The sequence below is a fragment of the Molothrus ater genome, chromosome 10, assembly GCF_012460135.2.
Source record: "Molothrus ater isolate BHLD 08-10-18 breed brown headed cowbird chromosome 10, BPBGC_Mater_1.1, whole genome shotgun sequence".
Lineage (NCBI taxonomy): Eukaryota > Metazoa > Chordata > Aves > Passeriformes > Icteridae > Molothrus > Molothrus ater.
In genome coordinates this window covers 11,421,780-11,444,076 of record NC_050487.2, presented here as the reverse complement: position 1 = coordinate 11,444,076, position 22,297 = coordinate 11,421,780, and the positions used below count along the sequence as shown (strand labels likewise).

The window sequence follows — 22,297 nt, the reverse complement described above, 5'->3', positions numbered from 1 at the left end:
AGGCTTCTAAAGATAGAACGTGTTGAGAGGACAGGTCCATCTATTTCTGATTAATTAGCAGAGCACTACTCCTCTTGCCAAATGTTTTAAAGCGATACTAAGATGACTAAAAAATATTCCTATGGCAGAACTACCTCATGTGGGCAAAATTGAGTTGTTAGGCTACTTTTTCCCCCCCCCCAAAATACTCATTTAGCTACAGGGTTTTTTTCTGTATGTATTTGCTTTCTTACTGACTCCAACAGCCTCTTTTCTTAGTATCCAGCTTCAAACACACAAAGGATAGGTGTATCTGGATACTAAAAAGAAAAAAGCAGATAACACCTTGGGAAAGGACCCACTTTATTACAAAATACCATGCCCCACACACCTGGCTTTTTCAGTACAGGAAATCCTTAGCGTGACTTGACAATAATCTTCTGGATAAGCATCTAAGCCTGCAGAAATCAGTGCACCCAGCACTGGACCATGCTACATTTGAAAACAGAGAAGACCAAATCAAAGTTAAAGAATAACTGCCATTTTTGCACAGTAAATAGTCTTCTTGGCTAACTAATGTAAATAAAACTCGACAAATAATCTTCCATTTTGCAGGCAGATATCCTAAACAGATTTCCTAATTCTAATAATACTTAGATTTATTATGCTATTTCTCACTTTTCTATTTCCTCTTTAGTCTGTCACCCAAGGGCATCAATTACTTCTTGTTTTTAAGTATATACTGACTTGATTTGCATAGACATCTCGCTTGACGTATTTCTTATATTATTGTGCTTCTCTGTGTAAATAATTCTCTAAAATGGTTGCAGTGCTGAGCTAAAATAATATTTATATACATTATGCTCCTGATATATTTAGGGCTGTAAGCTTGTTTCATAGAGCTATAGCATGATTCATAGGATAAACCCAAAGGAACAAAACTCGGATTCAAGAACACACTTTCAGTGTACCCAAGTAAAATTATACAAGGGCATGAGAAGCAGTATACCAGAGTTCTATAATTTCCAGGAAAAGTGTCCAAAATAAGTGAATAATAGAAGAATAATAGAATAATGAAATAATAGAAGCTTCCAAGCCTTTACAAATGGTTATCAATCTAAATGGCAGACATGCTATACTCTTTATTTGTGAACTGTTTCCAGAAGCTCCTACATTGTGTGGTGGTAAATTCCTGGCCCACATGTCTGTATTGCCACCAGCAGGCAAAGCCTTTAACCCAGCTGCCATCCTGGAGCATGCCTGAAGGCTGGCATCCTCTGCCAGCTGCCACTCTGCTGTTCTGTAGGTGTGCTCACAAGAGGACAAGACCCTTTGAGGGTAGCTTTCCCCATCCCAGCAGAGCTCACTGGCTATTTGGCATAAAGAGCCACACATTGCATCAGAGAATGAATCTCAATTTTTAGAAAACCCCTTCAGGTACAGAGTTCTCTTGGTTTCTCACAATAGAACAACTTTACCTTGTCTAAATGATTAAATAGTCCCTGAGGCAGAGAGATGAATGCACTGAAGCCTGTTCTTTGCCTCATATGAGGAAAATTGAGGCTTACATCTAAACAGGTAAATAGTGCTATCACTATTATCACAGATGGGATCCTCAGAGGCTGTCACAGAATGCCATGGAGCCTTCACTGTGGTTCACCTTGCAACTCTGGATGAGGCAAAGGAAATGTGAAACAAGGCTTTGGAATGTGCTCTGTTCCCCTGGGCCATGAGGTGTCTGGAGTTCTGGGAGGCAGCAGTGCTTTCCACAGAGAATATCTAACACCAGACTCTAGTTCAAAACCCAAGGCAGATCCACTGATGTGAGTGCCCCCCAGAGCAGAGAGCTAAACAGGGAGAGGAACTTTTGCTTCCCACCCTCTCTCAGCATGTACATCCCCTCTTTTGATGTAGCTTCAGGGGATTTTCACTCATCAGAACTCTAAACTCTCTTTATGACTAAGCCTTGTTACTATAGAACTCAAAGCTGTCCCACAGGCACTTTGGGGTCTGGCAGTTAGGTGATGCAGTGCTGACTGTGACAACACCCAAATATCCCAAAGAATCAGTTTCACAAATGTATTTCCCAAGGACTTTATAGAACCTCAGCAGATGGAGCTCCGTAACTCCTCTGCACACTACATAGCACCTACACAAATGAGAAGCTCAGGGACTTGCTGAGAAAATGGTTTATCAACAAGGACCATAGAACTGCACCCCCTGACCTATTATAACAAAATAATATCATAACTACATGAGAGTATTCATTACCTTTTCTACATTATTATGTAACTACCACCACACTTGGTTCACTCCTGATTGCAAAAATTAGTTACTTCCTTCTCTGTTTTTAAAAGAGGCATCTGCAGCCTGGGCAGTGGCACAGGGCATTGCTGTTTCAGAACAAAGCCCTGCCCAGTCACACTGGCTAGACAGGATAAGGGGAAAGGGAAGCAATCCATCTTTGCAGGACTGTGTTGCATGGGCTTGCTATTTTCATCTGGCAGTTTGGTTTATGTGACAGCTGCCTCTGTAATGTTTCTTGTGAAATGTCTCTCTTCCCCTGTCCTCAGCATTACCCCACAAGCAGGTGGAGAACTTCCACCCAATCTTTATTCAAAGTCACGCTGGCTCCATAGAGATATTTTAAAAATTACTTGAAGTCAGGCAAAACCTTGAGTGGACACCTTTAGTGCACTAGACACTCAGTGTACCTAATTTATGATTGAATTACCTGATTTAAGTTTCAGAGGTACAGCCCTGAATATAAATGTGCCCAAAGCTAACAAATTAAATAGCAAAACACAGCAAAAAGTCTGAGCAGTCTAGCAGTTCTTTGGAGAGATGCCAAAGTTTAATAGCACAAACAGAATAAATAAACTCTATGAACAAATCAATTTTTCAAAGGTAACATCTGTTCTGCACTGGCTCCTGGTGTGAATAGATTCATCTGTGCACACATACAAGTGGGCTAATGGGATTCAGTGTGCTCCAGTACCCATCAGCATGCTTTGTCTTCATCAAAAACTCTAATGTGGATGGGACTCCAAGAGTTGTTCTGAAACAAGCCAAACAACTTATACCTACTGTGCAAACTGTTTCATATGAATCATTACATTAATCCCATTGAATCAAAACCTGAGGATATTTACTCAGAACTGTAAACAGATAAAGGAGTCTGAAAATCTGTCTGAGAGAAACTGTTTCCCCCTAGTTCCAATTTCTGAATCTTGTGCATTTGATAGATTCCCAAGACTTCCTAAACACCAAAACTGTGCTGTGTTAGAAGTCATGTGTCTGCTTTGGTTTATGCTATGCTTCACCAATTTAAACCAAATTTTCCATAGAGTATGTGACACAACCTAGTTCTATCAAATAAAAAAGAGAAGGTGCATGAAACAAGCTGCAAAATGGATCTTTTATCTTTCTTTTATGAGTTCTCTGAAGGAGCAGAAATCAATGCTTTACCTGGGTAGAAATTAGACTTAGTATTATGCTATGCATAAACACTGTTTAAATCTTAAAACTGTTAAAATTAATCATGCATTTACACAGCTCCATCATAAAGATTATAAGGAAAATGGTGGTTTTAGAGTGTTGAGTTCTTCCTCAATACTTCAAAATTGCACGTTGGTTTAGTTTCTTTTCTTTATTTCCCACTACAACTTTATAAACACCCTTTAATGCTTTCCTTTGTTTTTTTTTTTTCCCCAGCATGTTTTTTATCAAATATTGCTCACAATGTAAAGTTATAGTGTCCTGGTAAACACAACCCTTGCTAGCAAATTAATTATTCATTATTGAGTTGTTAGTTTGAGGACAGATACCTGGACATTATGTTATTCTAACACCTCCTGGGAGCTGTGCAGTAGAGGGGAAGGAAGCTGCATCCTGCAAACCCCAGGGAACGAGGCTGGGTCAGGATCTTCCTTCGTGTGCGATAGGGCAGCTTCACCTCCCAGCAGCTGCGGCACCAACAGCGCTGCTGCAGCGCAAGAGGAGAGCCGAAGAGCTTGGCTGGCCCCTGCTCCCAGCCAACACCTCCTTCCCACCACTGCTCCCCTCACTCCTCACAGGTGAAACGCACAGGTTTGACCCAGGGCTTGGCAGAGGCTGCACCCACTGCAGCTGGCACACAATGGGACATGCAGAGGGCAAGGAGGGAGGGAACAACACCATTTGGCCATGGTGAGAAAACACCTAAGCTCTGACACCACACTATTAAAGAATTTTCAATTTCAGCCCCAAGAAGACTCAGATAAGCAGCTGTGTTTGACAGCAACATTAATTCAACTGTAGCCAGCTTCAGGATCAGAGAATATTCAGCAGCAGAAAGAAAATTGGCACATTAATGCCCAAAAGTCAAAGAGAAACTCATTTTGAGGAAATCACTCCTGCACTGGGTAAAAGGGTAATGAAAGAAAACAGAATGAAAACAAACAAACAAAAACCCCCAAATGTTAGTTATTTCTTAGGGTTTGGGTTTTTACTTTTTCTAGTTTTAATTTTGATCTTTAATGGTGAGTTGGCACCATTTTAATTGTAAATATCTTTTTATACTTAACATTTGGGGTGAGGTATGACAGTGATTGTGTGTATAAACATGATAGAAAACTCCTGCATGATATTAATGAAAAATCATCAGCTTACTTTTTTATTATTACTTCTATACTCTTTGTTCTCAGAACAATCAGTAACAAACTATAGGCTCTGCTGTGCTCAACACTGCACAAATACCCTACAGGATAGCAACCTGCAAGACATAACACCATACAGAGATACAGGTAATTTCTTTCTGTACCTCTCTCTATCATGTAGTATATTTTTAATATAATATTATAATACTTTAAGAAACTCAAACTAGTTAAAGCTTTTCTGAAGTATTTGTCTAAGAAAACTCAGTGGAGAGGGACAACACAAAGAATGTGCTGTTTGGAAAATGTAATATGCAGATAATGTAATGTGCTAAGATGATGACAAACAGAGGTAGAAGGACAATTCTTAATCCTGAGTAAGAGAGGAACAATGGGGTGGGAGTTATCTGTGAAAATTATGCCAAGCAAAAACCCAGGGAAAAAGATAAGAAACAGTGAAAAGGAAAAAGAAACAAAAAGGGAGGACAAACTGTGTACATGAACCCCCTGGGATTAAGAATGACAAATCATCACCAAGTCTCCAATCTAGGGCATAAGGCAACAACTCCTTAGCAGGACTCACTCTTAGTAACAGCAGCACACCTAAAGGCTTTACTCTTCTAAAGCTGCAGGGTTTCAACTCCAAAAGATGGAAAATATCTCTACTGTTTTCATTTGGCATGCAATGTACACAATGGTACAAACCAATGTTTATCCATGAAGGCTATTTTTTCCTTTAAAACTATTTTGCTCAGCTTTGAGTGATCAGTGCACATACTGCTACTTTTTCTATCCCCCTGCCCACTGAGGGCTTTGCTCAGCTGCCAACTCTCCAGCCAAACATCAGGAGTCAGTACAATATGACAAGCTGATGAGCCTCCTCTCCTAACCCCTTCATCTAGCTTGCTTAGCAGAGGGTCAGAATCTTCCAGTTGCAAAACTCATCCAATTATGCTGTTCCTTATACCATGAAAAGTGAGAGGTGATAACAAGGGACAAGCACAAATGCACATGTACAATGGTTTATCTTGGCATCTAAAAGACAAGGATCATTAGGGCAGGTTTAGAACTGGAGGAGGGAGGAAAGTGAATCACAAGTGTATTCCAAAACAATCATCACTTAAAAACCTTACCAAAAAACATTCAAAATGGAAATGTTTATATGCGTTCAAATAGCTAAAAGCTATTTGAACTCATATAAAGCATTACACTGCCAATAAGAAAATCAAACTAATATTAGTACTGGTATTGTGTATTTGAATTTTCTGCCCTTTGCTAGGCTGCCCCGTAATGTTATCACACACACACACAGAGGGATCAACCATGCTTAACTGAAAGTCAAACCCTGCAGGTACCAACCATGCAATATTGAGTAAACCAGAATGAGTTGATACAGCAGAGGCACAGATGCTACCTGGGAGCTGGGACCTGCCAGTCTCAATTCCTGAAGGAAACTGCAGAGTATTTTCTATACACTGCTGAAGTGAGGAACAGAACATGAAGTGCATGTAGCTCAGCAGGTTATGGCCAAAGATTGAATGAGTTCTCTCAGGTTCCTCAGTGAGAGAGCTGAGATGCAGGCCAATAAAACAACCTGACACACACAATCTCAAATGATGATAGGTCTGTTCTGAGTTCCATCTCATCTTTACACAAGCACAGAAGGCTGATTTAACCATTCAGACAATGTTGCTGCAGCCATAAAAGATAATCTGCTGTCATCTTTTCTTACAGGTTAAAAATTCTTCTGCTTGCCTCTCAATATGATGTTTTAAGAGTTTCCTTGTCAAAACTGTGAGGTCAAAAGAGTGCTCTACTATTAAGTGTTTCTGCATCTTAAATTTCTTCCACTTCATGTGTCACAGGCTCCTTTCAGTTTGTTTACCTGAGAAGGTTCACAGGACAATGCCTCAGTGCCCCAGAGTGACAGGAGAGGAAACCTGCATGTCTCAGGCACTTCTCATGTGTCAGAGTGCTTTACTCTAAGTGACAATCAGCATGATAAGGAGAAAAACAACTAGAAATAAGAAAATCAAAGAGGGAATGATACAGAGAGGGCATAACATTTTATAGTAACTGATGTCACAAACACATTCAAAGCCCTCTGTTGCCAAGACTGGGGCCTGAGGCACACCCCTTATATTTGCTCTTCTCTTTCTAAATGCCCTTCTAAGATGACCCAAGCTGGCTAAACAGGAAATTAATTTCTTATCTGTCTTCAAATGCATACTATTCCCTTTTGTCTCTCTCAAATAATGATATCCCGTGAGGCAGGGTACCTTATGTGCCTTACTTAGAACTACACATATAGATTTGACTTGCTACTTCAACCTTGTCCAGCCAAACAGTTCTTATCGAAGACAGATACTGGTCTAATCTGACACAATTGGCTTTTGTTAAAAACACATTGCATTTTATCCAATTTTCCATGTAACTCCATGTCCTTGAACTACCCTTTTCCTTCAAGAGGGGTTCAAAGACTTTGTTTGATACTGAGGTCAGACATACATAGCCATCCTCAATCCAAAATATTTACAAATCTCTGTCCTTGACTACTACCATAAGTCAGACAAAGCTGTATTAAATGTGATGGTCGAATTTTTTTCAACTGAAAAATCAGCTTTCAACTGAATGAAAAAGCCCTTGGAAAAACTTTGACTTTTCATTGAATTGTCTGGCATCTAAACCCAGAATTATTTCCTACTGAGAAATCAGAGATATTTCTATTATAAATTATAATTTAATGTCTTGCAGAAATTTAGTTCAAATCCTTCACTAATCAGCTTACCTGAGAGTGAGCCAAGAACTACTATGAAAGAATCTGGAACCAAAAAAAGTTACTAGAGTGAAATCTGAGCAGCAAACTCAAAGTTTTTGGTATCCACTCTGGATTAGGAGTTAGCACAGGACTTGTCAAAGATGGGAAAGAAAAACAGTGATCTCAAGAAATGTGTTTCTTAACCAAATCATGTTCATAGAATAGCTACACCTGCTCATGCATAATAATGGTGGCTTTTGTACTATGAACAGCTCATGGCTAAAACCCTGACAAGTGACCTCTCCCTCTGAAATAAAACACAGAATGAGAAAACTTCATGCTCATCCATGCTGTACTGTACTTTCCCCACCCCTATCACAGTCTGTGTTTGTGTCAGGGGCAGCACCAGTATATGTGTGTGTGTGCACAGTGCACTGGCAATCAACACAAGGGACTGATGCCAGCCACAGAAGTCACTTTTCACACTTGCAGAAATCTGTCTTGTTCCCACCTATGTCCTGCCCCACGTTTCTCCAGCTTTGCCCATCACATCTCACTGTCCCCACTCACAGTGTGCCAGCATTCACAGGCTCACAGGAAAGCCTCAGGCCCTCTCAAGACAACTGTCCTGCTCCAGACTAGTGCAGGGACAGGAGCAGGGAGATGAGCCATCCTGGCTGCAGATCTGGCATTTGCTTCTCCTATTTCTGATTTGTATTTGATCACTGCCAATCAAAAGGCAATTTGATCTCTTAATATGTATCCTCTGTTCTGTTATTTTAATCTGGCACTGTTCATAAAGTATTCTGGTTTATGTATTCAGAATTTTAAACTAATATTAGAATAAATACCTCATATTTCTTTCCATGATCACTAACCTATTTTATTCTTAGATATGAGCCATAATTAATTATCCTCATTTGTTCTTTGCACTAGAATTTCCATATCTCTTAGGGAACATTGTTTTGTGAGGGCTTTCTAGCGGGTCTTTCTCTGTGTTAAAATATCCTTACAACAGCAAAGATCTGGCTTGCCAGAAGGCTGCTTTCTTTGGATCACAGCAAAACCTATTCCTGGGCAATGTGTCTTCACATCTTCAACACTGAGCCCTCCCCTTCTTAATGTGCTTTCTTTACAAACCTATTAGAGAGCTCCAACTTCACCCAACTAGCTACTTGTGCCTATAACATGGGTTACACATTGGAAAAAGCTGCTGGAGAATCTGAACACAGTCCTTGGACCAATCTGCTCACAGGAGTAGAGATTTTCAGAGGATGTATTAAAATAAAGTCTTGTATTAGCAGGACTCTACAAAAGTTGTTCTACTCTCAGCTCAGCACAGGAGATGTAAGGACTATTTATTTTAAGCCAGTCCCAGCACTTCTTCCTCATTACCCATCTTCCCAGAGGTACAGCATGCTACTGAGTAAGATACCCTTCTGCAAAATGCTAAACCATGTCCTGCTCTTGCCACACAGCTTTTGAATCTACTTCCATATCGGAATGAGCATGGTTTCTCACAATCACACACAAGCAATGCTACATTTCCATGAGTACACTGTAAGTTATGCAGGTGCTGTCAGCTGGCTCAAGGGCTTCACCCAGCACAGCTCACGTTGGGATCCTGCTTTTACATTCCATAGGGACACACAGAGCCCTGAGTACAAGTTCTGTTTGTACACTCAAACTGGGCTAAGAGAGAAGCACTCGAGTCTATCCTCACCACTGTACCAAACAGTCTCCAAAAAGCTTTCTCAGAATTTTCATTTTCCTTGGATCTACTGTTCTCCTCAGACATGACACCAACCTCGTGTTTTATTCTTTATACCTGTCTTCTGACAAAGAAAGAGAGATTCTGTTACCTTTATACAGATTTTCTTTTCTAAAATATATAGTGAAGGATCACTTTTGTTTCTATTTTTTTAGAATCTTTACAAAAACAAGCAAGCATCAGAATAAAAGAGATATTGTTCCTCCAAGCCTTCTTCCACATTTGTTGCTTGTCCTTCTACTAAATTCTGCAAGAAAAGAAGTTCTTTACAGGATTTTTCTCATAAGGGGTCGTATTTCCCTTTCAAGTTGTACCTTTAAAACTCTGAGAGCTTTCTTTGACTCATGGCAATGCAGAAGCTGGAGATTTCTCAAAAACCCTCTCCACAGATCTGTGAACTATTTTAACTATTATAATGCTGCTATATCTCATGCATTTGATTAAATATCTCATCTGACTTCCTGAAAAATGCCAAATAATTCTTTTTTTAATTTGAACATAATTTTGGTGCATTGGCTTTAGCTCTCCATCACCAGAGGCCTGTAGCAAGACTATTAGTCCAGCTGTTACAAAGTTCTAGCAGCCATTTCCTTGCCTTGCTCTCACTGCAGTATTGTAGTTTGAGCAGAATGCTGCCCATTGGTTTGGAAACTCTTGCTCACATTATTCTCTTGTTACCCTCTACTTCCATCATCCTCCTGCTCCCAAGGTTCTCCTTTTACAGGGTAGAGACACTACAACCACTGCTATCCTCAGGAGCTGTCTTGGTGCAGATTCATTTTACCTGACATCATTTATTGATGAAAGGTTTCCGAAAGCTTTCACTTGATTTGAATCAGACCTTCTCTCTTCTCCTCTGTGATATTGAAGTAATTTACTTGATCAAAAACAATTTGTTCTTATACTTCACTGCATTTAATTTTTAAGGTTTATTCTCCCTGCACTCTGCAAATGATTAGATTTGTGGTGCCACTGGTATTAAACTGTCATCAGCACAGGGTTGTAACCACTGCCAGTCCACATTCTTCACACATCTGCTTTCTGGAATACTGCTCTGCCAGATGGTGATGCCAAGGACAATCTCACAAAACAATCTTCCACACAGAGTGCAGAAGGCCCTGCTAACTTGCCTGTGCTTCTAAATTAGTTCCTTCTGCCAGCACCAGGGTTCAAGTGTTTTATACAAAAGCTGCACTTCAAGTGAAGAGCTTCAAAGTGATCTCACCTGGCAGCTGGCACCAGAGACTTGCTAAGGCTTTGAGGGCCTGTGCACAGCCAGGTCACAACAGTTCATCCTTTCTAATGCAATAATTAATCTTACTCATACCAATGGTATCTCCAGTTCTGTAATCATGTTAAATGTACCATATGCAGAAGTTCCTCTTCTGCAGGAAAATAAACCCTATTGCCAAGCTACAGGCAGAGCAGTTTTGGAATGTCCTGAGAAATTTCTATGCCTTAAAAGATGCCAGGAAATCCTTTTAAATTTTCCAAGGTCAAATTTCTTTTTATGAATCCCATGTTTGCTCAGGTTCTCACTAGCTAAACATTTAAGTTTTTGCTGGGTTTGGTGCCATACTTACTACACAGAAATGTATATGCTTTTTATCTTTCTTTTTCTCCTAGATGTATTTAATGTAGTGCTTTCTAATTATGAAAATGGATGCCTTCTATACACTCCTAGCTTCCTTGGTATGGAGGACATTGTGTTTGATTTCTTATATTTTGCCTTAGGAATTCTATATTCTCCTGTTCTGGTGTGAGATTCATTTCATCAAGTTTTACATACTTAATTATTAGGCATCTACATCTAAATGAATTGTTTAGACTGTTTTACAGTCAAGAAAGGGAAAGAAACTCATCCTAATCTCAATTCATTCCAATTATGACTGACTCCTTCAGTGCTGGAGTTAACAGTCTTGGATTTGGCCATTTCTCTTTGCTGATGAAAAAGTAAGACTGGCAGGTTAGATGTCTGCCTGATATCCTGCTGAAAGGTGTCTGAAAAGAGGGGATACCAATGATGCCAACTTAACATCACACACATTTTTCAGAATGTCCTGAACACCAATGTGATTTGTGCAGCAGCCTTACCTATTCCCTGTGTCTAGCTGACCCTTATGCATCTCTGGTGGTGCTGTTTAGTTGATTGTAAGTTTTTTGGTATTTTTCATTTGTTTGGCATTCTGATTTTGGGGTGGGGGTGGTAGCGCTTGTTTGTTGGGGAGGGTTGGGAGGCTATTTTGAGGGGCAGTTGCTAGTTTTTTGTCAGAAGAAGACAAAAAAAGACAAGTAATATTTTCTTGTTACTATACAACTGATGGCAGGGAAAGTTTTTCTTCTATTCTTTATCTGCCTCATGCAGCCTGCATTTTCCAAACTTTTCTAATGTTAATTTGTCTCTTCATATATGCTTTTTTAATCCTATATGAGTATTTTTCCATCCTTTGCATGTTCTATCCTTCCATTTTCAAGAGTAGCTGCATTACCACTCATCAGTTACATAAGCAGGTTTCCATTTAGGTCTCTGATTTTTACTTAGGTGGAGGCGTTTATATTCAGGATATAATAGACTTCAAATAACTTGAGTAAGATGTCTCAGTTTTCTGCTCTGCCTCAGGGAGCTATCAACTAAGACTGTGGTCTGCAAACACCCCAGACATTTTACTCAGCACACATAAGAGAACAAGCCACTTCTCAGTCTGCAGCTACTTATAGATAAAAAGATGTGACTAAGATCAGGTTCCACTAACTTCCTCCATTTTGCCCACATCTCTGCAATGCTTCCAGTTTCAAAGTTGAAAACAGCAAATTTTTAGCCCTATTCTGCAAAAAGGCCAGAGTTAATTCTTAGGGTCTGACATTACATCTGGATCTGGAATTTAAGTCAGACAGACTTTCCCATAAATACACATTGAACCAGATCTTATTAATACTGATTTTCATTACTCTCCGTTTTTTCAGACATGAGAAAAACAAAGACAGAAAGAATGAATCTTTTTAAAAAAGAGACCTGATGATTTGACTTTGCAGAGCTACAGTATTATTCTTTTATCCTCAATTGTTTAGCATTTTAAATTACAACAGTAGTAGACTTTTAAATTTTTTAAACCACTCCTTGAAAAGATTTTAAAAAGTCACAAAGAACTAAAACAGAATTTGCTAGTAACAGCTCTAAGTTAAAATTAAAATATAATTTATACCCGATTCAGTGATTCCTCCTCAGCTTTCTCCACAGTGCAGATTAACTTATCTTTACATGTTAAATCACCACAGATCTCTTAGGTTTTTCAAACACACATGTGTTATTCTAACAATTACATCCAAAATAACCATTACCCAATTGTTCAACTACTCTATAGTGATAACTCCCCATCCTCTACAAATTCCATGGTACAAGAGCACGTAGAGCATCCTCTCTTGCAAGAGCCAGGAGGAGAGCTCCCCTAAAACCCCTCCCCTCCTCTGGGGCATGTTAATCTGCTGTACATGCCCTGCAGATCTGGCCATGCCTCTGTGCCTCCCCAAGTCAGTCCTGCACACAGGCCGTGCTCTACAGCACCACAAGAATCTCAGTCAGCTGGTGGCAGGAGCCAGCCACGTGCACAGCTCAGCCACAGAAAGGTTTCATCGTTTGCCTGCTCCCTGTCAAACCCTACCAAAATGGAAATGTTTGCTCTTTAGGCTAACATGTAATTTATAGCAAATCATCCTTTAAAAAAACTACACACAAACTGAATTCTAACAAAGAGCAAAATGCGAGTTCTCTTTATTACAGAAATATTGAAAAAATAGAAGTGACATCTTTACTTTCATACCTTTTTTCATTATATTTCTTCATAAAGACAACAAAAGTAGTATTAATACAACTCATAAGTAATCTACAAATTGAGACTCCCAAATATTCACCGAAAGGACACTAAAACAAAAAGCTGCAAAGCTCAAGAAATCTTAAAAACATCGCACAAAGGGGTGAATTTGGGGAGTGGTGCCATTAACTTCTAGAGATTCATGCCTGCAGCAGAAATATAGCACCTAGCAGCAGAACACCAAACACCATACGCAACAAATGTGCGTGTACAGCAGTCTGATGTAAGAAAACATCCTCTGAAAAATTGTTTTATGTAATTTTGATTAGTAGCACAAGAATTCCTATACTTGGGTGCTTTTTAATAGTAAATAAAGTGTGAGCATATTTTCCTTTGAGGAGGATGGGACTGTCTTCAGTTACAGAGCCCCCATTGTGTGATGAGGCAAAAGGCAAACCACCTTTGGGGCCAAATGCAGGCCTTTGCAGAGCTGCCACGTGTATTTCCACCTGGGACCACAGCTGCTGCTTTGCTGAGGGGGTGGGTGGGTGGGGTGCTTGGGTTTGATATTCTGTGTTGTTGTGTTGGGTTTACTGGGGGGCAGGTGTCCCCCCCAGCAAGTTATTTCTCTCTTACTAGGATATTTTTCATAGCAGAGCTAGGATTAGGACTGGACTACGACTTCCTTTTGTTGCTCCTCCAACAGAAGGAAAGTGAACTCTGAAGTCCAAGTCTAAACAGCCACAACATTTCTGGCAGAATATCTTTCTCTATTTGAACATGCTAATCCCTTTTTACCAAAAAATAGTGATTTCCACCAATATCCTCAAAATCTGACAGAACATGTCAATTAAACAGTGTGGTCACAGAAGTTTTTAAGTTCTGATTGTTCATCCTAATATTAAGTCACAACTTTTCTTTACACCTTCAGTTTTTCTGTATGATAGAAAAGCTAAACATTCTGCAATATGGCTGATGGCAGTAGCATTTCTCATCAGATTTACCTGGGACTTCTCACTTAAAAATGTTCTTTCAGGTTACCTGTATCTTTGTGAAGCAGGAGCTACACAGGAGGAGGATTTCAATAATAGATATTTGTTTCAGACAATGTTAAAAAAAAAATCACAATTCCATGGTTTGATTCCTGATAAATCTTCATGAAATTATTTTTAAATACATTGCACTTAGAGCAAAGAGGACATCAGATCAGTCAAACTCAGAATAGACAGAAGCTGAACCAGGACTGAGGAAACAGATTTAGATATTGAGCCTGGTTTCAGTGAGACAGAAAGGGAGAACTGTGTCTGACAAGACTGAAACTGCCTGGGCAGTTTCAAACAGCAATGAGGCAAACTAGAGTAAACATTTCTGGGTATGTGAACTGAGAGTGGAAGCCAGAGATCAATGGGAAAATGGGTATTTGATTATAAAAGCAGGGCATGGTAACATTCCTGCATTACATATGGATTAAAATCCTCTGCACGTGCCTACACTGGCACCCTTAATCCAGTTTCAAAGCTCAGCAGTCGCCACCTTTCCAATATTAATGTCATTCTTTAATTCAGGCAGCACTGTGGCACAGCCGTGGGGTGGGCTGTGTGCCCAGGGAGGGCTGCAGTGCAAAGCAGCTCTGCCCTGCTCTCTTCTCTCATCCCTGAATGGGGCAGGCACAAATTTGGTCTGACTGTAATTTCCCAGTTATGCCAAGAGGTTTGCACTTCGTTTTTCCAAATTTTTAAAGCAGCCTTGGTGCAACATCTACCTTTTTCTATTACATTATTTAAATTACATCTCCCTGGAGATGCAACCAGAGCAGCTGGAGTGTGATAAGGCTTCTTGCCAGCCTTAAAATGCTGTAGGACCCACATCTGACATGCTTTTGAAATGCCAGCACTGCACACAGATTTTTCTTCCTCTTTTATGCTGCCCTAAATGATGTGATTATGTCTGTAATACTATAAAGCAACTGTGTCAACTATAAAGAGGAAACATTTATGGCAGAGGTTATTAAAACAATGAAAAATAGGCCAGGGCAATTTAAGTTCCTTGAGTGGGCTGAATAATAACTAGTTAAATAAGGAACAAAGATAAATAATTTATTACAGAATCAACACAACAAGCACAAGAAAATTGCATTCACTTTAAACTGCATCTCAAGAGGCTTCAGAGCAGAAGCACGGACAGCACACAATGAATGGTGAGAGCAAATGCAAAATGAAGGGGATTTAGAGAACCTGTTGCAAAATGGAATAATCACAACTTCAGAATATCCACGTACATAAACGCCAGCCAGTCAAACACACCAGACAAAAGTTTATGCTAAGAGCAGGAGTGGCTCAAGGGACTGAAGATTGCTGTGGTGGCTGGGCAGATTGTCTGCTTCAGCACACAGCCCCCTCCTGCTCTGTGTGGTCAAGGCTCTGTGCTAGCATGGGCAAAACAGGACTCTAAAAATGAGTGGGATAAATGCTCATTAGGAAATTATAAGGCTGCTTACAAGGCCTAGCTCAGACATCACTGGATTAAGAAAGGTAGAGTAATACTCATCTTCAATTACTTATTCTGGAAAAGAATGAAAGGACAGAGCAGACAGAACGCACTATAATCAAATGCAACTTCCTCTAAAAGCCTGTACTTTTTACACTCAGTCTGACAACTCAGTTCAAACAATTCAGGATGTTTGTAATAACAAAGCAAATATTCCCAAAGATTAAAAACCTAGAATGAGGCTTGTATTTCCATTTTTGGCCTTTTAATTAGGTTTTTCTGAAGTGCTGAAAACAGAGCAAGTCTAATTAATGGCTTTCATACTTTGCTTTTTAATAATAGCTCTTAACAGCCTAGCAGTTTGGAGGTTTCAGATCAAATTGGAATGGATCAGAAAAGATTGTTTGGCTTGATTTTACTCTAACAGAAGTGAGACAAATCTAAACTTTCCCTACTCAATTAGATCTCATGAGATACTCACCTTGATCATGGTTCTGATAAGAATTTATATTAAGATCTCACCATCTTTTCTGAAGTAGACTTAATTTTTCACACAAACTCAGTATATGACCTTGGGTGAAAAAATCACCCAATCTGCTGACTTAACTTTTAAAAATAAATAGAAAGCAACTTAACTTTTAAAAATAAATACAAAATGTGCACATAAAAACACCACTATAAAACAATTTCCATGTCTGCAGCATATAGGACATTTAAAATTATTTAGCCTTGCAATTTTTAACTGAGGTTAGAAGCATATTTTACATCTCTTCAGGATAAAGAATTTGTGCTTTGTGTGTAAAGCAGTGATACCATAAACAGCCAACAGTGAAAGAAAAGGAGGCACTTGTGTGGATAGGCCCAAGACTCAGTGTTCCTTCCTGAGTATTTCTACAATATTGCTGCAGAACCTGAATCACTATTATTATATTTGTTCCGTTCCTGTTTAAGGAGGCAGGGAGAAAGACTGGGGAAGATGGCACAAGTAAGAAAGCAAGAGAAGGAGCAGGGGAGAGAAAGTGGGATGACAAATCAATAAAGTAAATTTTCCCTAGCAGCAAAAATAGCTGACAGATCTGCTTCCCAAAGAACACTGGAAATTACTTTGTGAGTAAAAGTGGCAGAGAAGATAAGGCAACTTGAAGGACTCATGGGAGAGCTGCTATTGACAGACATGCAGATGATGTAATGGCTCAAGATGAGCAGGTTTTTCTTTTATCTCAATAAAGCACTTCTGGAAAAAAGATTGGAAAGGCAGGTATGAGACAATAGCATAAAGCCTGTTCCTGACTTACATAATTTTATGTAGAGAAGAGTTGATGTATGAAGTGGAAAAGAAATGCATTGAATGCTGAAGATTAGGTATTACAGAGAACAACTTACACCCCCAGTGATAAAGGAATTTAGTATTTGATGAAATATGTTTTGTCTGTTGAAGAAATATATTGATTTTACAAAAGGCTAAACATAGGTGTTTAAGAAAACATTTGCTACTGTTCTTATATAAAATAGCTGATAGAATGGCATCTTAAATTGTCCTGTTTACTCTTCTGTGTCTTGCTCCAAGTGTGATTTTTTTATGCAATTTGATCAGGAGACAATCTAGTATACACTTCCTGTGTTTCAGCTCCTGCTGCATTATGTATGCCATGACATTCCCTTCAGCCATTCTGGTACCCTTTCAAGACAGCTTTTGAGCATCAAATGGTTTGAGTTTTGGGGGAGTTTTCAGATTGTTTTTTTCCTTTTACTGAAAAACATTCGACAATACTGATGACAGGTGAATGTATGCAGTAATGGGGAAGGTGGGGGGTATAAAGAGATAGTATTTTATATACTTCTGTTTAGTTAGATGATTTTCTTGTGCTTTACAATTAAATTTCTTAGTGCAATAGAACAGCATGTTGCCACCAGTGTGTCTATTGCAAATATCCTTTAACAAACCTCACAGATATCTAAAGCCTCTCCTAACCCACGCTGGGCCACCTCTCACATCGACATTGCCTGAATGGTGCAACCCTGTTGCCAGGATTCTGACCAGCCCCAGGGCATATGGGGTAAGTACCCAGCTTGGTTCATTGTCTTCGAGGTGTTAGCCAAAACCTGCCACTTTGCATTGATCACTTCAGTACAGTCCCTTCTCTAAAACTTTTTACTTTTAATGCTAAGCACTATACAATTTCTTCAGTTGTGAAGACAACAAGGTACATTTTCATGAATGGCCACTAAATCTGTGAGCTTCAAATGTGAGTGATATATTCTAAATAATTCATCCAGATGCTGAAAGTATTGGCCTACCCATCAGCAATATTTAAGCACTGAAATTATCTAAAACATCTGAAGGGTAGGTTGTGTTTCTCAACACTGTCTGCAAACAGAACATGGTGAGCAACTATTGGCTTTAATCAACAAGATGGTAAAAGAACACCTGAAAAAATAAGCATGTAATGAAACAAAATGAAAGTGAAATTGCATCAGAGTTCTTGTTCATTTAAGCTTTAACAAAAATCTCCCTCAAGAGCCTCTCTTCCACAGATCTTTTTCTTTGTTTCAATACAGGACCAACTGAAGGATGGAGACACAGTTTATATCATCAATAATGATGAATTGACTGAAAACTATGAATCATCTGCTCACATAGCAGTGCCAGCACAGGACAGCACAGCCTCCACCCAGGCTACAGGCAAGGAAGATATTCAGGAAGGAGACCTAGGATTAGGAGGATACAAACTCCAGCTTCAACCCACTGCAGGTCAACCCCAGAAGAATTCATTGGCATGAGCACTGTAATGTTAATCACAAGAAAGAAGATTAAAAAACAATGAATCAAAAGATCTTGTTATGTAAACAAGAGGTCAGAAAAAATTTACTAAGCACCAAAATCAAAGAAAATTTAGCAACTGCAAGTAACTGCAAGTAACTGCCTGTTCCTCCCAGGAAAGGAGTTTGCTATCATATCCATATAACTACAATCATATGCAAGTTTTAGGACTGTAGCAGTTTTTAGGATAAAAGCATAGGGCAGCACCTGCCCACTGTAAATCCATTGCAGTAATGTTTTGTCTCAGCACTTGGCTGTACTCTGCCACTCACATGTACACAGGCCTTGGAATATTGCTTAGAGTCTTCAGTAAGTTGAATTGGAGAGAAATAACTTCCTAACATTCATGCTTATATGTTGACAGCTCTTTTCTACAGCTGATCCTGACAAGATCCACACATAACTACTCAGTAGGTATTATATTTATAAGGAAGAAGCAGAAGATTCTTGTCCGAGGAGTTGTGATGTGAAAATGCTTAAAACATGCTTTGCAGCACCTCAGTCTTCATAGATAAAGCCTCATGCCCACAGATATATTCGTCCTGACATCCAGCCAAATATTCTCTTTCTAAAAGCACCTTATAGCCACAGAGGGCTTCTCTAGGCTTCCACAAACTGAACCCTGATAGTAGGAGACATGGAGGTGTACAAAATCAGCCACAAACGTCCTTCCTGGCAGCACTGAATGGGCACAACCACTGTTTAAAGCCAGTATAATTCCAAAAGGCATTTGTCCTTACAGCTTGGCAACATGCAGAGCTTAAATGGGGGGAAAGGGTTTTTTTGTTTTGAAAGATAATTCTGAACTTTGATTTAATATACTTTGATTTAAGAACTCAAATGTTTTTTTGTTTTTTGGTTTTTTTACTGTTTAAGAAGAGTTGTTTCTAATCAAATATTTCTGCAAAACAATTATATCTTCAGACTGCCTGCTCCAAGGATTAATTTGTCTGTCTCTCTTCTTATACTGGGCACTGAGCGTTGTGCTAGAAATGAGGACTGTGGTGGTTAGAAACAAAAAGGGGGGGGGGGGGGGAACCACACACCACACAAGAGAGAGGTATCAAAGTGTTCATTTTGTTCTGCATAAAGACAGTAAATGGATAACCAACTGCTCAGCCATACATACAGCTGGCTGTCAAGTACTATGAGGCATTAGTACAGATAGCTTTGGCACACAGCAGAGCTGAGCAGTGCAAAACCAGGGACACAGCCAGGCTTCTGTTGTTAGAGCATGTGCCTTTTGGCACAGCACAAACTTCAACTAACTAGGCGTGATGACGTTCCTACTAAGAAAGTCAAAACATCAGGAGTTTTTAAGGAAGATCATCCTTAGTATACAAAGATACCAGGCAAGAAGAAATTTATCCAGAAGAATAAAAATCAAACTGTCTCTATTAATAGTTCTAAAGATGAATAGGTCTAAATTTCACCACAAATAAAACCTAAAATATAAATATAATCAAGTTTTAGTCATTCTTTTCCAGTGTAATTAGTTTCTGGCTATATGTGACTCTAGAACAACCATTTTAAGCATAAATTGGAACACAGTGGAGTTGGATATACTGTTACAAAAAATCAGAAGCTTAAACTGGCATTTCATTTTTTCCTAAACTCTAATCAAGAATCTTCAAAGGGCCTTAATCCCCATATGGTTTAAAACAAATAATATTCAGGCATGATACGTTCTTCTAAGAACTATTGAATTTCCAGCTCCATGCTTTGCTTTGTTTAGCTGCCTGGGCTGGGAAAAGACGTGCAGCAGCTTGCAAGGAGGGATGGAGAATGGGTAAGGGGAGGGAAGGTTTTGTCACCAAGTACTGGGAGACAGCAGAGAACAGAGGAAGGAGAAGCAGGCAGACACTGGAGTGAGGTGAAAATGTGACAACCCAGCAAGAAGCTCTTGGGGTAGGTGCTAACACCACCCTGATTTCAGCAGCCATTTTCTGGTTTCAGCCTCTGAAGTCCTGAGGGCGTGTCACCAGGCTAACTAACTTTCTTGGATTCCAGTCCTTAGATTACACTGGAAATCAATAAAGTGCTGTAGCACGACAAAGATGCAAAGCTGTTTTTCACAACTGCAACATGAACTGGAAATGACAAGTTCTTCAATAGTTTTGCTCTTAGATTCTACTCTGAAATGCATCCTGCAGCATACTGTACAGGGGCTTACTGATGGATTTATTCATTGTGCCTATGTCCAGGTCTCCCACATTTGTGCAATGATAAATGGAGAGCTCTGGGGTCTGAAATTCTCTGTTTATAAAAAAAGTCTGCAACAAATACTTTTCACACTGTTCTAGCCCTATGCCTTCAAGGGCTACTTTACCTGGTAGAGAAAGTCATCCCTCATGACAGACAAGCCATACTTCACATTCCACAGGTCAGATTTTTATGCTAAGACTACCAAAGAGGCTGAATCAGTGGTCCCAGCAGGAAGGGCATTTATCATCTGGGATCATGCTCAGCAACCAAAGTATCATTGGCTTTTAGGAAAATTAGCAATATGAGCTGCAGGAAAGCCTGAAGCTTCTGCTGAATGGCAATAAGAATCTCAATTGTCCATTACACTCATCATTTCTCCATTTTAAGATACTCTTTTCATGACACACAGCTCAAGAAAGTTACATTAGAATAAATGACATATTTGTATTCAAGAAAAAAATTACCGACAACTAGTAATTCTGCATGACTGTTTAAACAAAGTAATGAATGTTAAGAGAGGTCTTTAATGTAATTTACAGTTTATACACTGGAGATTTAAACTACTCAATATCACACAGTGTTTGACTGAATGTGCAAGTCACTCATTATAAATGTGAAGCTATTCCTTCTATCTGACTTAATCTAATAAAACACTGCTTGGAAAATGAAATGTAATATATATTGTCAAAAATGTAGTGACTACATATTCAGAATGAAGACCAAAACGTGAGGCAAGGTGGAAATCTGGAATACTGCTAAACCTTTCAGGTTTCAAAAGTAATAACTAGCATTTTATACAGAACTATCAAAAGCATTTTGCCAAGTTTGAAAGCAGTGGAAAAAATCCCAGCTACACAGCAGAGCCAGTCCAAAAAGACACTCCACTGAAAATATCAGATCACTCTGATAACTTTCACAGAGAAGTGCAATATTTGGTAACCTCACTGAAAACAGGGGCCATTGGAAGTGAACACTCATGTTCCTATGTTAAAAGCTTAAACTTTTCAATAGTAAGGACATAAAGGCTATCTCCAAACTGATGAACCCTGTGTATAACTTCAGCCAGGAAACTAATTGCCTTGAAGCCCTGAGAGCAGCTCACACCTTTTTCACCTGGCAACTTATTCAAGTGCTTTTCTGAGCTGGTCTCTTTCCTTTCTTCCTCTTATTTTGCTATCAGCTATCAGGAAATGTGAGTCCTGTAACACCCTGAGTGCTGTGTACATTTGGTACAACATAAATGCAGCAATATTCAGATCTGTATTTTAGATGCACATGAGCATTGCACGTGTGCTTTTGAAATTCTTTGTTTTTACAGAGATTGGGAATTCCTAGGATACAAATATTAACTATAAACTTCAGAGAACAAAGACAACATCGTGAAAGCCACTGCAGGGATTGGAAAATACTACTTCCAACTCAGTATGTGTTGTGATTCTATACTTCTAAAGACAAAATTGGTTTTCCCCTACTTCCTTCTAGCAAAGTGGAAAATAGCCTTTATTGACATCTTAAAGCAAACCAGTTCTGAGCATTTTAAATAACTTAATACAAGGAAGCTCATCTCTGGCAATATAATCCCAGCAGACATGAGTTCTGCTTAGTGAACTGTAAAGAACTTGTAAAAATTTTATTTTAGAAACTGTATTTTAGAAAATATTTTAGAACTTGAAAATTCTCCAGTTGACCCAAATTTTCTAAGCAAATATTAATTTATCCCACAGCCCTGGTCCCTTAACCTATCAGTTTTCCAATCATGAAACCTCATCCTTCCTTGGGCTCAGCTCTTAGTTTTTGTGGTAGATGTTACTGTTCAGGAGAGTTAGACAAAAC

At 39.2% G+C, this 22,297-nt stretch overlaps 1 protein-coding gene across 2 annotated transcripts in view; it reads left to right on the top strand.

Moving 5' to 3' along the window:
* Positions 1 to 19,200, top strand: part of SLC9A9 (solute carrier family 9 member A9) — a 171,102-nt gene extending 151,902 nt beyond the window's left edge. For both annotated transcript variants that reach the window (XM_036388794.2, XM_036388793.2), the window contains exons 15-16: positions 17,390 to 17,495; positions 17,998 to 19,200. In XM_036388794.2, coding sequence (XP_036244687.1) covers positions 17,390 to 17,495; positions 17,998 to 18,219 — 328 coding nt within the window. In that variant the 3' untranslated portion in view covers positions 18,220 to 19,200. The remainder of the gene's footprint in view (positions 1 to 17,389; positions 17,496 to 17,997) is intronic.
* The last annotated feature ends 3,097 nt before the right edge of the window (positions 19,201 to 22,297 follow it).